The sequence below is a fragment of the Penicillium chrysogenum genome (assembly GCF_028827035.1).
Source record: "Penicillium chrysogenum strain IBT 35668 chromosome Unknown utg000001l_segment0_segment0, whole genome shotgun sequence".
Lineage (NCBI taxonomy): Eukaryota > Fungi > Ascomycota > Eurotiomycetes > Eurotiales > Aspergillaceae > Penicillium > Penicillium chrysogenum.
In genome coordinates, this window is record NW_026622749.1 from 6548180 (window position 1) to 6562732 (window position 14553).

A 14553-nucleotide genomic window follows, 5' to 3' on the forward strand; every position below is an offset into this window, starting at 1 on the left:
TCATAGTCAACGACAACACACAACACTGTAAGTATTTTGTAGGCTAATCTGATGTTAATGAGCACTCTCATTTTCCTCTATGGTACACAAATTACTACATGGTCAAACCCCAATGCACTTACCCGGGCTCGGTTTGCCGTCCATCGGCCCATCCCATCCCGAGTCCTATCTCAGACAGACCCAGTACCAAAACAAAAAGAAAAAGAAAAGAAGGCGGACGGGGAATATGTCAACCAATAGTAAATACATATGGGGAGAAAAGAGAACCGGGGATCCAAAGATACCGAAGCCGGAAGAGAGAAAAAGGCTTAGACAGAAATACCCAAACCGGGGCGAAGAAAGAAGCGAAGAAATGAAGAGCGAGGATGGTCTGATGACTTGCTTACATGCCAGGAGCACCACCGCCCATCGCACCCATGGTGTTCAGGCGGGCAGCTAGCTGGGGGTACTTCTCCTGAACCTCCAACTGGGTGCGGGTGGCCTCAGCATAGGAGATGGCATTGATGATCTCAGCCTCGGTGCGAGCCAGCTCAGCAGCGCGCTCGAAGTACTTGAGAGCCTGGGAGACCTTGCCCTGCTGGAGGAGAAGCTGGGCCATGGTTCCAACGGCAATGTCGCACTCGGGGTCAATGATAAGAGCCTTCTGGCAGAGGTTCTCGGCCTCCTGGAAGTCGTGCTTCCACTGGAACAGAGCAAGAGCCTTGTTGATCAGGGGCAGGACGTTGATGCCCATGGGCTTGCTCTGCTTCTCCATCTCAACAGCCTTGTCAAACTTCTCAATGGCCTCGGAGTAGTTCTGCTGGTCAAGCAGAAGCTCGCCGTAGTAGTTGTAGACATCGGGGACTTCCTCGAAGTTCTTTACTGTCCGGCGGAAAGTGGCCATCGCCGAGGCAACGGAGCCCATCTTGTATTGCGTGACACCAAGCTGGATGTGAGAGTAAATGAAGGAACGGTCGAGGTCAATGGACTTCTGGTAGTCCTTGGCGGCCTCGGCAAGCTCGGTCAGGATGAAGTGCAGCTGGGCACGGTGGTAGTAGATATCGGGGTCGTCCTTGTTGTGAGTAATGGCAAGCTCGAAGTCGTCGGCCGCAGCGTCCTTGTTACCAAGCTCCAGGTGCAAGCTGGCGCGCTTGATGTAGCTTTGAACCAGGGAAGGTGACAATTCGACACTCTTGTCCAGGTCGACCAAGGCGCCAGTAGCGTTACCACCGAGGTAGGTGAAGGTGGCTCGCATGTTCAGGGCCAATCCTTCAAATTCACCGAGCTCACCGAGCTCAAGTGCCTTCCCGAAAGCGGTAGCAGCCTCTTCGTAGCCATCGGCAGTCTTCTTGCCCATAGCGATGAGACCCTTGCGCAGCTGACCCTTGCCGGACTCCTCGCTCAACTCAACCGACTCCTCCAATCCTTCGGGCAGGGCCTGGGGACGGAAGCTTTGGAGGTAGTTGGAGACAAAGGTGGCACTGGGCAGCTTTTTGGTGCGCGCCTCCAGAATAGCCTGGCTCTTCTTCTCGGCAACCTTCTTCAGCAACCGTTCGAGCGAGTTGCGGCTCACATCGTTGGAGAAGGCATCAATGATGCAGCTGGCTGTGAAGTCGAGGAGAGCCTCGCTGTACTTTTCGAGGTGCTCGTACGCAATGGCTCTTCGGTTGAGGGCCTTGACGTATTCGCTATCCATGGCGAGAGCGGCGCTGGTGTCCTCAACGACCTTCTCCCAGTTGGACTGGACGTTGTAGCAGGCGGCGCGGTTGGAGTAGAAGACGGGGTCGGGCTTGCAGAGAATGGCCTTGCCGTACAATTCAATCGCGTTGGGGTAGTCCTTGATTCCGTAGGCCTTGTTACCGGCAGCCTTCAGCTTGGCCGCATAGGCGTTCCGGGTCTTAACTTGTCAGCGAAAGTGGTGAGAAAGAACGTTGCTTAACATACCTCTTCAGACAGCTGTCCAACGGTTGCCTCGTCCACTTCGGGAAGCTCCTCTGCGGTCTCCTCTGCCTTTTTGGGAGCCTCTGAAACCTTGTCAGTCATACGATCACTACGTTTAGACAAGAACACGTACCCTCCTTCACCGAAGCAGCCTTCTCTTCCTCAGCCTTCTTCTTTTCTTTCCGTCGCTGGTTCTTGCTCTTCTTTGGTGCTGGGGGGTGGCTTTGCTGGAGTCGTTCAGGTAGTAGACGACACCCGCGCCGGTCACAACAACGGCAACACCGGCAATGGTGTAAACAACAGCCTTGTTTTCTGAGACCCAGTTGGTGATGCGATCCCAGACTGACGCCGATGATGACTCGGTCAGCTTTGATGTGTCAAGCACCACATTTTGGGTGGGCGTAGGTAACGGCGATTCGTTCGACATGATGTGTAAGGGAACCAGGCAAAGGGACCGACGCGGCTAGTTCTTCGAATGTGCAGATGTCAGTATTCAATTCGATGAGTCAGGCGCAATTAAACTGAGATGGAAGACAAAGGGGTTACTAACCAGACCTCGACAGAAGGAGTTAGAGATAGGGAAGTTCGGGAATGATGAAGCTCAGAGGAAAAGTCAAGGGTTTCCGCTGGCCGGGCCGGCCAATCACGCGCGCTGCGCCGGTAACACGCAAGTTCTCCACACCAAATGTCCGGATTGAACAGAGTTGGCTCGTCGGGGCTTTTTGTATTCTTCCCTTCTTCTTCTTCGAATTGCATCCGAAGCAATCGTCGTGTGGATTCATCTAATATTTAACAAGACTGACTTCGTGACTACAGCAACGACAGTAAGCCATTGACTTTCGCAAAAATGACCGAGACCTCTTCAAGTCCACAATCCTTCGAGATCATTTCCTCCCTTCGTTTTGACCCGGGCCTTCCAGATGCAGCCTGTCGCCATGCATCTAGCTATCCTGATCCTCACAAATCTCCCTACTACCTCCTCGCCTATCACCAGGACCGGCTCATAGCTGCTGCGGCTCATTTCCAATGGAACGGGGCCCTAACCTGGCTGCAACAAGACTTGCAAAGCTTTGAGGAGTTCCTCGACTCATCAATTGCAGACAGAAGCAAAGCATGGAGGCTTCGGGTTGTAGTGAACAGCCAAGGGAAGGCGAGAGTTGAGGCGAACGCAACAGCGAGCATTGATCTAATGAGTTTGTTCATTCCCTCTCTACACACGAACCCAGACCCCCGGTATGGCGCGTCTATGTCGATACAGAATCAACAATTCCTTCCGGATTCACCACACATAAAACCACCGCGCGTGATGACTACATGGCTGCACGGCTGAGAGCGGGAATCAATTCACCGACAGACTCTGCGGAGGTACTGGTTGTGAATCCAAATGACGAAGTTATGGAAGGCAGCATCACTACACCGTACTTCCTGCGGGACCATATGTGGATCACGCCCCCGCTGAGCAGCGGCGGCAATGCAGGTACAACACGGAGGTACGCATTATCACAGGGTTTCTGTCTAGAACACACCATATCCCGGGATGAGCTTGTGGATGGCGAGTTGTGTTGGTTGAGCAACGGCGTAAGGGGGTTCATTCGAGGCCAGATCATAACCAAGTAAGAATTTCCCATATCACAGAGTGTGTATCTATGCTACTATTTCGATGGGTACATACGTGACTAGTCGAGCTTTGAATGGTATTGGTAAATTGATGAGAAGGCTATGAAATAATACGTATTTTTTGAACTTTATTGCTCCGGAAAATGCTTCCTCTCCAGGCTTATTTCTTAGCCTTCTCGACCACTACTGGGTTGGGATTCCCCTTCCACTCCAGAGGGCGAGGGCGCATGTACTCGGCCATGACCTCATCCGTAACCTGTGCCCTGCGCTCCTGGAACCCTTGGACATAAGCCTGAAGCTCAGCGATACACTTCTGCTTGATCTCGCCGGTCATCATCTTTCCACTCTCGTAATCGGTGCGGATGCGCTCAAGCTCCTCATCATCCTCAAGGAAGAATGTCAAGTACTGGAATGGAATATCGACCTTGCTGTTGCCGCCCAGCTCGCGCTGCAACTCTGCGGTGTCCTGGCCACCTGAGAAAGCGTGCTTGTTGATCTTGTTCTTGATCTTGTTGGGCGTATCGTTCATGAAAATGGCGGAACTGTCGACACTGGCGGACATCTTGGATCCAGGACCCTGAAGGGCGGGAAGGAAGATAGAGTGGATGAGAGAAGGCTTCTTGAACTTCATTTTCTCTGCGTGTTCGCGGCATTGGCGGAAGTAGGGGTCTTGGTCAATGGCGCATGGAATCAAACAAGGAATCGATGCGACCTTTTTCTTCTCGGTGCCGAAGATGTGGGGGAAACTGGTAGAGAAGGCTGCGGCGGACTGGGTGGCACAGAAGTGGAACTCGCCAATGTTGTTGCTGTCGTTAAACCCGAATGTGCCCTTGACCTGGTTGATTGTAATTCTCTTTGCCATCCGGCACATGTTCTCATAGAAAGCACCACCAATGAATTCGAAATCACTGAAGATAAAAGTCTTCTTCATATCGAACCCAACAGCAATGATATCCTTGGCGTTTGCTTTTGTGTATCTCTTGGAGTCCTCAATCTCGATCTTCTGAGAGTGCATAAACTTCTCGTCGTCAGTCATCATGATAACGAGGGGAACATCGAAGACATCCTGGAGCCATCTATAATTGAATTAGTTCCCGGTATATACCCAGGTGGTCATCGAGACTAAACATACTTGGTGAACTCGAACGGCACGGTGTGTCCAACGTGCATGCTGTCGCTACTGGGCCCACGACCAGTGTAGAGGAAGAATGGCTCGCCCTTCTCATGCTTATCCAAAATTTTTGACAGATCACGGTGACTGAACACGATACTCCGGCGCATGAAACGGTGTGGCCGGTGGCCAGTCACTTTCTCAAAGCGCTCCAATAGAGCGGCATTGATGGGTGTGGCGCCAAACTCCCTCGTGAGCTTCTCATAGTCGACTGGCAACAGCTTTCCAGTTTCGTCAACCCCACCGGAGACATCGAAGGGCGTCACGATCTGGCCAACGGCCTTGCCGTCTGTGGTTTTCTCGTCGATGCTCAACGAGTTGAGCGCCGGAGGCTGGATCGCTTCGTTGGCCATGGTTGCTTCTTCGTCTGTTATGAACTGGTCAATTTCAATTTTTCAATTGCACAAGTCAAAGGCCGGTTCTCACCTTATTTTATGGTTGAGGAAGTCCCGAATTTCTTCTATTGCCCCTCTGTAATCTTCCAATATCGCGGGATGAGTCAGAAATCCGCTATCAGTGGGCGCTCTGATTGGTCCGCTTTATACAATATCAGGTGACCGGGCCTAACCCCGCCAAAGCCTTCCTTTGTGCTTCTTGATGCTTTCTTGTTCAATCAAATTTGAGTCGATAAAAGTGTGAGACTCTCATTTGATGAGGTAGACATCTCCAGTATTTATGCATTGCATTCAAAGTATATATTTAGTGGTAGAGTGCATCAAGAGCAACTTGCCGGAAGTATATTTTCGTCCAGGGCTTCGAGCGGATTTTTTGTTAACGAACAGAGATCAAATCTTTACCTCTACATCCCATAGTTAATACTATGCACGAAATATGGAGCGTTTCAACATCCCGCATATTACATAGAGACTTGAAGAAGTTTGGCTTTCATCGACTGATATAGGAAGTCTAACCTCGTGCAAAGGACTCAACAACATTAGCCATACAGGTTAGATTGTTAAAAAAATGTACTTCCCACTGCAAGCGCCTGCCCGTGTCAGGTAGCCTTACCTCGAGCATGGGGTATAGGCTACTCAAAGCCCCCAGAAGAGTAATAACTTCTTACCAGTTGATCGTATCATTTAGACACCATTCCCAAGACCATGAATAGCCAGTTGGGTCACAATCTCATGACGTTCCCTTTCCAGCGCCGATCCTATGTTTTAAGACCAACATTCTTTTCCATTAATTCGTAACAAATTCCGCAGGAAAAAAACCAGCTACCGCTTGATACACACCGGAATGTGATTTCCACTTTGGAATTCCGAGCAGCAGTCAACAGCATAGGATCCAGAATTAGTAACCCTCTGTCTATCCTGCATCTTATCCTCGCCGATGTAGGATCGTCATGACCTTGGTGATCATTGCCCAAAGCTATTGTGGACCTCATGCTCTCATGACAAGTGTCTCGAGTACAATGCGTGTGTATGACTAGAACAACAAACCTATAGGGTATCTTTTTCTCGCATGGAGTAAGTATGTCGATGGTATGTTATCCATTGCATATTCAAAAAAGCAATTTAACTGATATCGGATAGTAGTATGATTGGTTGCTTATACTATTCTTGAGACCGTCTTTGGTGTTTGTGAATCAGAGCTATCAACCAGACGGTCAGAATGCGATTGATGGATATCCACCCGAATCCCCCCGCTACGGGAGTATCCAACCTCCTTCGATGTCTATTGAACGCTGGCATGGCTTGGGCATTTTGTGAGGTTCCACTGGCGCGGTGTTATGTTCAGCCTCGGAAAAAGCGCCGGTCTCGAGTCAGCATGATCCAAGGATTGCTCCGTAATTCCTCTCGGACAGAAAGAAGATACTCTGCTAGGACACCCCGGCTTCCCGCATACTGCCCACCCAATACTCCCAGACCAAGTCTGATGTGATATACTCCGTACAGAGTGGAGTATATCAGCGTACTTTTCTAGCTCACAGTAAACACTTACCAACCCACCAACCACCCGCCTTGCCCCGTGCACCCGCATCGAGCCATCCCACTATAGGATTCCCTCGACCCGAAACTCCATGCAGCAAGCCGCCGCTAAGCACGCCTTATTTGATGGGCCTGCAAGCCACTGTATGCGACAGGCAAAACCCTCTTATGCCGGGCCATCGAGAAGATCTCCACGATGCCGAGATCAACCGACTGTACTGCGTATAATTGGGTGGGGGTGTTGGTTGGTACCAGGGCATGATAACGAAGTAACAGACTCCGTCGGATGTGTGGGCCACTCATGTTTGAGATTATGTCGGTAAGCTTGTCTTTCCGGTCTGCTGCAGATGCTAGTCGTTTTTTATTTTTCATCCTTTTTTTTAGTTTTGCCCTGATAAGGGCGGGATAGGTCATCCATAGTTCGCTGTATGAGGGAGAAAGAGTTGGCCCAGAATTTGATATCAACATTTGGGACCATGAGGATTTCAAAGAAGTCCAGTTCACACGTAGCTTTGTCGTGTTGGGTGAGGCCGTGGGAGATGAGACCCGTTTACTTTGCGTACTTTGTTCAGTCCAGGGTCTTTCATTTATTTCTGAGACTGGGATATATCCCGAATGGGGTTCCAGGGTTTCACTACGTCAGATAATTTCCGTGGTGGGGGCGAGGAGCCGAAGCTATGGTCTCATAAATCCCTTTTTTGCCATGAACTTGGACTTGAATTTGAATTCGGACCATAGACTCCTCGCTAGTAAGTTTCACCTTCTTCGCGTAGTACAGAGTACAGCAGAAAGGTCCAAGAGGGTGCAGAACTCACAGTATGCAGGGGCAGAGTGGCAAAGCTACCGAAACTTAATACGACCTCGAATTTACTTTCCAGAATTAGGAATGGTAGGTATGCTGGTTAATACCAATATATCATTCGCTAGTCTAGAATCCCCCCCGGTTGTTTGATTTTAAAATACCTATATTTGAGTGGATGAGGTGAAGAAGATCAGCTCTAGGCATATATGAACTCAAATTACGCGGTAATGAAACCGAAGCCAGCCCATTCTGCAGCTAGCCCAATCAAGTCTAATGGGTAGCTTGGCCCAATTTGCTTTTTGTGCCCTTATTATTAGTTCATCCGTGATTCCAGTAGGTCATCGCATTGTTCAGATGTCACTCTTTCTAGGGGATCATGGTTCACCCAGCACAAAGATAGGATAAAATACCTCATCTGAATATAGGGTCTAAGCCTGTTCTAAAGATATCCAATTCTGCAGCCTTGCAACCAAATGCGTCACTGTTCCGGCAATGGGGTAGCTGGATGAGTCGGGAGCTTGGACAGGAATCACAGACATGCACACACCCAGGCCATCATGAGGTTGTATCAAGCACCTAGAATACGTTATAAGGAGGTTCAGCCCAGTGCACCAGCCAATCAGGGTCAATGGTTCCCTCCCTCCACGCGTATTGATAGGTGTCGGGTGATGTGACGGACCAGGCAACACGGATGCTGGTTGGCTGGATGGAATCTCCCATCCACCTTAGGGATAGATTAGCTTTAGCAGAAGGATGTCGACGGATGACATGAGTCGGTAGTTGAGACGTCACTGTGTTGAGTCAAGACGCGTGCGAATCAGAGATGACCAGGTCGACGCATGACACCCCGGTCAATCACTTGCGACTGGACGGGGATCTTCACCCATTTTCACTCTGGGCGCCCACTCTCGCTAGATCAAAAACTGGATTAACTTGATTTTGATATGAAGAAGTCACTATTTTTGTTATTTTTATTTTCTCGAGTCCTTTGGAAAGAGCAGGGTCACCGGGCGGTTGCGCGTGGAGAGAGATGTACCTGGGTGAAATACTGGTTTCACAGGTGCCTGGCCCGGAGATTTTAAGAAGAGCATTTCCTGTGCTCTGTAGTTCTGTTCTTTTTCTTTCCCTCACATTTCGTCCAATTTCCCTCTTCCAAGGTTACTGGGAGATCTAAAGGCAGCTCCACTTTGGAAGCGGCACATTCGTCATCCCGTCCCCGCCGACCTTGGTTCTGGCCTTGAAAGAGCCCTGAATGTGAGGCCATCGGAGTCCTCGGACTCATTGAAGGGTAAGATAATTTCCTTTATATTGTTTTTTTTACTATCATTATCATTATCTTCATATTTTCTTTTCATTTTAATTCAGTTCTTTTCTCTTGTCTGTTTTGTTGCAATTTCTTTTGTTCTATTCTTAATATTTGGGTGGAGTTTCCCCCGCAAGTGCTTAATGCACACACTAACCGGGAAGAAAAAACCAACAGATGCGCAAACGGTCTCCCTCAGATTCCCCCTTTTCATTTTCCTCTTCATCTTCTTCTTCATCTTCCCTCTACCCCTCATCACGTAGCAGTTCGTTTTCCCCGAGTAAGTGGCTCAATACATACCCGTTTTGATGATTATCTTCCGTTCCGGGTGTCTTTCCCACTCTTCCACCATTGGCCTACAACCCCCCTGCCGATTCTATATTCTCAAACTCTCCTCATATATTAAAAACATATTCTGTCGGCTATCGCGATTCATTTCATACATTCTTCGCTAAACACGTGTGGCATGCTCATTCCCATGCTAATTAAATTTTAGGCCTATCATCGGCCTCGCACCGACGCTCAGCATTCCAACCAAGAGATCATCTTGAAAGCCTGATCACTAAACACGGCTACCCCACACCTGTGTCACTGTCCTCCCTACGAGATCTGACAGCCACCTCATCTACTTATACTCCCCCTTCGCCACCTCGTCGGCCCCGTTATCCGGACACCATTCCGATCGACGCTTTTGACTCGCTTACCTTATCCTCATCCACAAGACCCATTCCCATCCCAAGGCGTCCTGGTCCAATATACGAGGATCTTCCAGTGACACCACTCACCGGTCGATTCGACCACGACTCTTATTTTGACGATTGGGAACGTGCATCCCAATCCGCCAAGTCCCGACAAATCCCACCAATCCGACCTTCCCGTCGCGGCCGGTATCCATCACGGCCCTCACCATCCTCAACAAGGATGCGTTCCGATAATTCACCTTACTACTCCCCGGCTGCCTCGCCAATAATGTCTCCACGACGCTCAAACTCTCCTCAACCAACTCGCTCTCGGACCCAGAACCCATCCAAGGCAAAGCAAACCCAGAACTTCCATCTCGGCAGCCTGCCCCGGTTCCATCCTGCCGTATATCAGTCGAGCAGTACTTCCCACAATGCCACTTCACAACCTCCATCTCCTCGCCAATCTCGACAGCCTACCTACCGCACGACGGCCGGGTCACGCGACATGGTGTGGCAGTACCGTGAGTTCATCGAGGGGGTCCACCAGGGTCCCTCAGCACCCCGTTTGGATCCTCTAGTCAGCCCGGGCCCTGTTACGCCCCTGGCACTAGAGGCAGGCGACTATCTCGCCCACGGCTCGATGAACAATACATCCGAGCGGACTCCACGAGATGTGCCAAAGAACTCCGGCCCTCCGGCTGAGCTGGTGGAGAAGCTTATTGCCTACGAGGAGAAGGCTCGGCAGATGGCTCGAAAGCCCGCCAAGGGCCGGTAATAGACCTATCCCACACACCGGGTTTGCATCAAAATGTTGTTCCTGTTTATTATCCATTAGACAAGTGGGATCTCCTTGGAACTTTTCTTTCGTGCTTGTTTATCTTATATCTGCTTTTTGGTGTTCTGGAACAAAATGAGCTCACCCCACAAGGCTGATACAGTGTGCATGGGACCTTTTGTTTTTATCTCTTTTTACTTCTCGCATTCTCTTCATTCTCACTCCATGGTCAACATCCTCGGCCTCGGCCATTACTGCGGTTGATCTTGCATCACGACATCATGTATCTAAATCATATACCCCGTTTTAGTCCAGTCTCAGACCTTGGCATATCCTAGTGAAAGCCAAGCATAAACTTTCGATATCAAACATTATATTGTAGTTCTCTTTTCTTGGTTTGACAGTAACGGCTACCTAGTTGACACTATGTGCTCCTTCCAATCCTGATGGTTATAGATTGTAGAGGGCTAATGTCGGAGGTGTGGTGGGCATGTTGGTTCAGCAGTTTGACTCGGATCTATATCCGCTTCATTTGGAGTCCGCCGAGCCTTCAGTGTTGCCCGTATCTATATAGGTAGAGTACCTCTGAGAGATGGCTTTTTATCTTTGCTAATTTTGGATCTTGTAACTTCTCCCTAGCAGGCTCCCCACTGGGATTTATCCTATTGTCTCTGAGGTAGGGCCCGGGGTAAGTCGGACTTTATTTCATAGAGATCAGATAAAAGATCTGTTGATATCCAAACTCCCAAAGTTAATCCCCAGATTTACTACTCCATATAGGGCTAGCTCGAAAGTCAACCTCCAATTTGCGCCTCAGGCATCACCCGCCATTCGGAGGAACACTCCCTCTCCCCGAGAGGAATCTGCGGGGCCCAAATTCATTAAAACAGACTCCCCTCAATAATATTTTCTTCATTTACTCAGTTACAGTCATATATATACCCCAGTTTCCCCAGAAAAGACTCCCCAGCTTCGAAAACCCTCCTTGGCAGCCCAGAATCTCCAGAAACTCCAATTTACTCTCCTCCGTATCCTTATCGGTATCGGTCACCGCATTTTGATTTATCGCCCGCGCCTTGCGCACGAGCACCCTACGATCTCCGCGAGGCGTCCATTCAGTGACACGCTGAATCTGCGATCCAGGATCAGGGATTGGAGGAAATACCTGGGGTTCTTGGACGATGTCATCGACGCCGGCGCCTTTACCTGTTTCGCCGCCTGATGTGACGGGTCAACAGAAGGCGGAAAACGCGCTTGCTCAGTCCGGGACCTCGAAGTCGAATTACAAGGGTTTTGTGGCGGGTGTTTTTTCAGGCATTGCGAAGCTCAGTGGTAGGTCGTATTTTTGTGCTTTTATTTGGGGTTGAAGCTAATTCTGTTTTCATAGTTGGCCATCCGTATGCATAACCAACTACATACTTCACCTTGGGCCGATTGTTAACGAAATTCCACAGATTCGACACCGTCAAGGTTCGCCTGCAGACTAGCAAAGATGTGCAGTTCCGGGGACCGTTGGATTGCTCGTTGCAGACTTTGCGAAAGGAAGGATTACAAGGGTTTTATAAGGGAGCCACGCCGCCGCTGGTCGGATGGATGATGATGGACTCTGTGTAAGTGTTCCGCTATTAGGCCGTGGGGATGAATAGTTCTGATTTGTCTGCAGTATGCTGGGTTCCTTGACTCTATATCGCCGATTACTACTCGAAAATGTCTTCTCGAAACCTCACATCCGCCCCTACCTTCCCCTCTCCCGCTACCAGCCAGACCTCGCAACCCTTCCTAGTTTCGGACATGGCATTGCAGGTATCATGGCCGGTACAACGGTCAGTTTCATCGCGGCCCCAGTCGAACACGTCAAGGCACGCCTGCAAGTGCAATACGCCGCGGACAAATCGAAGCGCATGTACAGCGGGCCGATCGACTGTATGCGCAAGATGGTGAGTTCCAATGCCTACATAATGTACGCAGCAACTAACATGGATAGATTCGCACTCATGGCATCAGCGGGCTATACCGCGGCCTCTGCGCGACGATCTTCTTCCGCTCCTTTTTCTTCTTCTGGTGGGGCTCCTATGACGTCCTGACTCGCTACTTCAAAAAGAACACTACATTGTCCGCCCCCGCAATCAATTTCTGGGCAGGTGGTATCTCCGCCCAGTGCTTCTGGCTTACTTCCTACCCGTCCGATGTCGTTAAGCAGCGTCTTATGACTGACCCCATGGGTGGAGCGATGAATGACGGCAAGCGACAATTCCGCGGCTGGAAGGACGCTGCGGTTGCCGTATGGCGTGAGCGTGGGTGGAGAGGGTACTGGCGGGGCTTCGTGCCATGCTTTCTTAGGGCGTTCCCGGCGAATGCGATGGCTCTGGTTGCATTCGAGGGTGTGATGCGTACCCTGCCCTAACTTCTTCATGGTCTACACGAACCCAAAATGATTGCACATATAGAGAAGTCTCATGGATAGATACTTAATTAGAAGAACATACCCATTGTTTTATGCTTTATTCATTGCCCCTGAGGAAAGTTAATCGTGGGTTGGGGGTAATCCGTGATCAGGAATGTACTATGTGACAGGCCGCATTCGGCGATGAGACTCTTCGGGACCCTCCTTGGAGTATTCCGCGAACACGGAGATTTTTCAAAGCCCGAACGAATCCCCATTCGTAATTGGACCATGCAGCCCTGGAGCTGGAGTTGTGATCTCGACCGCCGCAGATTCTCGACCGCTGTGGAAGGGTCCTTGATAGTGAGGTGACATGGGTTGTCTTGGATTGTCTCTTTCCGGACAGGACAAAGAATAAAAGTTATCGATTATCCTAGCTGTTCTCTTGATTCTAATCTCCTTCACGTCAAAATTACTTTCCCGTAGTCGTCACCAGGGGAGGAATTGAGGCAAGGTTGAGTCTGGTTGCTTGGTGCCTGAGGCATTTCCGCAAGCCAAACGTCAACTGTTTCACTCGGATAGCGACACGTCTCAATCTCTCCAATTTAACATTTAAAGCTGGTCGGCCATGGCCGTTGCACGCTCCATGCGCCGCACGAGCCCAATTAGCCTGGTGCTAGCAGCTCTGCTGGCATTTGGCTTCATATGTTTCATGCTCTCCCCATCGACACCCTCCGCATCCTCCGCATCCGCTAGCTCCCAACAGCGCCAGGAAAACGCCGCCGAACACCCTCTCTCCCCACCCACAAAACCATTCTTCAAGTCACAGCCAGTCCGAAGCGATGGCTACAAGGCAGCTCCCCCGGTTGTCCACTACGACCTGAATAGCCTAACCAACACCCCGGACTCAGTCGCCAACGGCGAGCGGGTCCTCATCCTCACCCCGCTAGCCCGCTTCTACCAAGGATACTGGGATAACATCGAGAGGCTGACATATCCGCACGAGCTGATCTCCCTGGGATTCATTGCACCAAAGACAAGCGAGGGCAACGCCGCAGTTGCGGCTCTAGAAAAGGCCATTGCCAAGACGCAATCCGGACCAATCGACAATCGCTTCGCGAGTATCAGTATCCTCCGCCAAGACTTCGAGCCGCCATTGAAATCCCAGGGTGAGAAGGCCCGCCATGCAATGGCCGCGCAGAAAGAGCGCCGCGAATCAATGAGTCGTGCGAGAAATAGTCTCGTCTTTACAACGCTCGGGCCCGCGACGTCGTGGGTCCTCTGGTTGGATAGTGACATTGTCGAGACACCGGCTACTCTTATTCAGGATCTAACGGGCTTCGATCAGCCGGTCATTGTGCCGAACTGCTTCCAGCGCTATTACGATTCGTCGAAGAAGAAGTGGGATGTCAGGCCTTATGATTACAACTCTTGGGTTGATAGCCAGACTGCGCAGAATCTTGCTGCGAACATGGGGCCTGATGAGATTCTCTTGGAAGGTTACGCTGAGATGCCGACGTATCGTACCCTGATGGCGCACTTGCCGGATATGAAGAAGCTCGATCCGAAGAAGATGCTTGCTCTTGACGGTGTTGGTGGGACGGCCTTGTTGGTCAAGGCTGATGTTCATCGTGACGGTGGCATGTTCCCTGCCTTCCCATTCTTCCATTTGGTGGAGACGGAGGGTTTCGCGAAGATGGCTCGAAGACTGGGTTATGAGGTTATTGGACTCCCAGATTACTTCGTATGTTTCGACTTTCGTCTAGTCTGCAGACAAGGGGATAATTTTGCTGACATGTTTCTCAGGTTTACCATTATAACGAGTAAATGGCTTCCAGCCTCGTCTAACGTCTATTTCGCTTGCATACATTGCGCTGTGCGCGTCTCGAGCTCTTTCTCGCCTCTCGTCGCCATGCGAGAGGTTCATTAACAATATTCACCTCGGCATGCGTTCTCCCGTCGAGGCTT

General features: G+C 50.3%; 6 protein-coding genes across 6 annotated transcripts; 4 read left to right on the forward strand and 2 right to left on the reverse strand.

The window, feature by feature from the left end:
• Nucleotides 1-382: 382 nt before the first annotated feature.
• tom70 (putative mitochondrial outer membrane translocase receptor (TOM70)) lies at nucleotides 383-2347 on the reverse strand (the record flags this gene model as incomplete). The annotated part of the gene is made up of 4 exons (XM_056708357.1): nucleotides 383-1876; nucleotides 1924-2003; nucleotides 2054-2131; nucleotides 2176-2347. 4 exons carry the CDS (start codon nucleotides 2345-2347, stop codon nucleotides 383-385), a joined length of 1824 nt encoding a protein of 607 aa, XP_056572659.1.
• Nucleotides 2348-2767: 420 nt separating this feature from the next.
• On the forward strand, nucleotides 2768-3537 carry N7489_002603 (uncharacterized protein; the record flags this gene model as incomplete). Its single annotated transcript, XM_056708358.1, has 2 exons — nucleotides 2768-3113; nucleotides 3179-3537. 2 exons carry the CDS (start codon nucleotides 2768-2770, stop codon nucleotides 3535-3537), a joined length of 705 nt encoding a protein of 234 aa, XP_056572660.1.
• A 160-nt stretch (nucleotides 3538-3697) lies between these two features.
• Nucleotides 3698-5061, reverse strand: N7489_002604 (tryptophan--tRNA ligase WRS1; the record flags this gene model as incomplete). The annotated part of the gene is made up of 2 exons (XM_056708359.1): nucleotides 3698-4613; nucleotides 4670-5061. 2 exons carry the CDS (start codon nucleotides 5059-5061, stop codon nucleotides 3698-3700), a joined length of 1308 nt encoding a protein of 435 aa, XP_056572661.1.
• A 3860-nt stretch (nucleotides 5062-8921) lies between these two features.
• N7489_002605 (uncharacterized protein) lies at nucleotides 8922-10202 on the forward strand (the record flags this gene model as incomplete). The annotated part of the gene is made up of 2 exons (XM_056708360.1): nucleotides 8922-9024; nucleotides 9241-10202. The coding sequence occupies 2 exons, from the start codon at nucleotides 8922-8924 to the stop codon at nucleotides 10200-10202; spliced, it is 1065 nt and encodes a 354-aa protein (XP_056572662.1).
• Nucleotides 10203-11383: 1181 nt separating this feature from the next.
• Nucleotides 11384-12606, forward strand: N7489_002606 (uncharacterized protein; the record flags this gene model as incomplete). Its single annotated transcript, XM_056708361.1, has 5 exons — nucleotides 11384-11534; nucleotides 11590-11599; nucleotides 11657-11812; nucleotides 11866-12139; nucleotides 12187-12606. 5 exons carry the CDS (start codon nucleotides 11384-11386, stop codon nucleotides 12604-12606), a joined length of 1011 nt encoding a protein of 336 aa, XP_056572663.1.
• Nucleotides 12607-13213: 607 nt separating this feature from the next.
• On the forward strand, nucleotides 13214-14412 carry N7489_002607 (mannosyltransferase complex subunit MNN9; the record flags this gene model as incomplete). Its single annotated transcript, XM_056708362.1, has 2 exons — nucleotides 13214-14329; nucleotides 14392-14412. The coding sequence occupies 2 exons, from the start codon at nucleotides 13214-13216 to the stop codon at nucleotides 14410-14412; spliced, it is 1137 nt and encodes a 378-aa protein (XP_056572664.1).
• Between the last annotated feature and the right edge of the window lie 141 nt (nucleotides 14413-14553).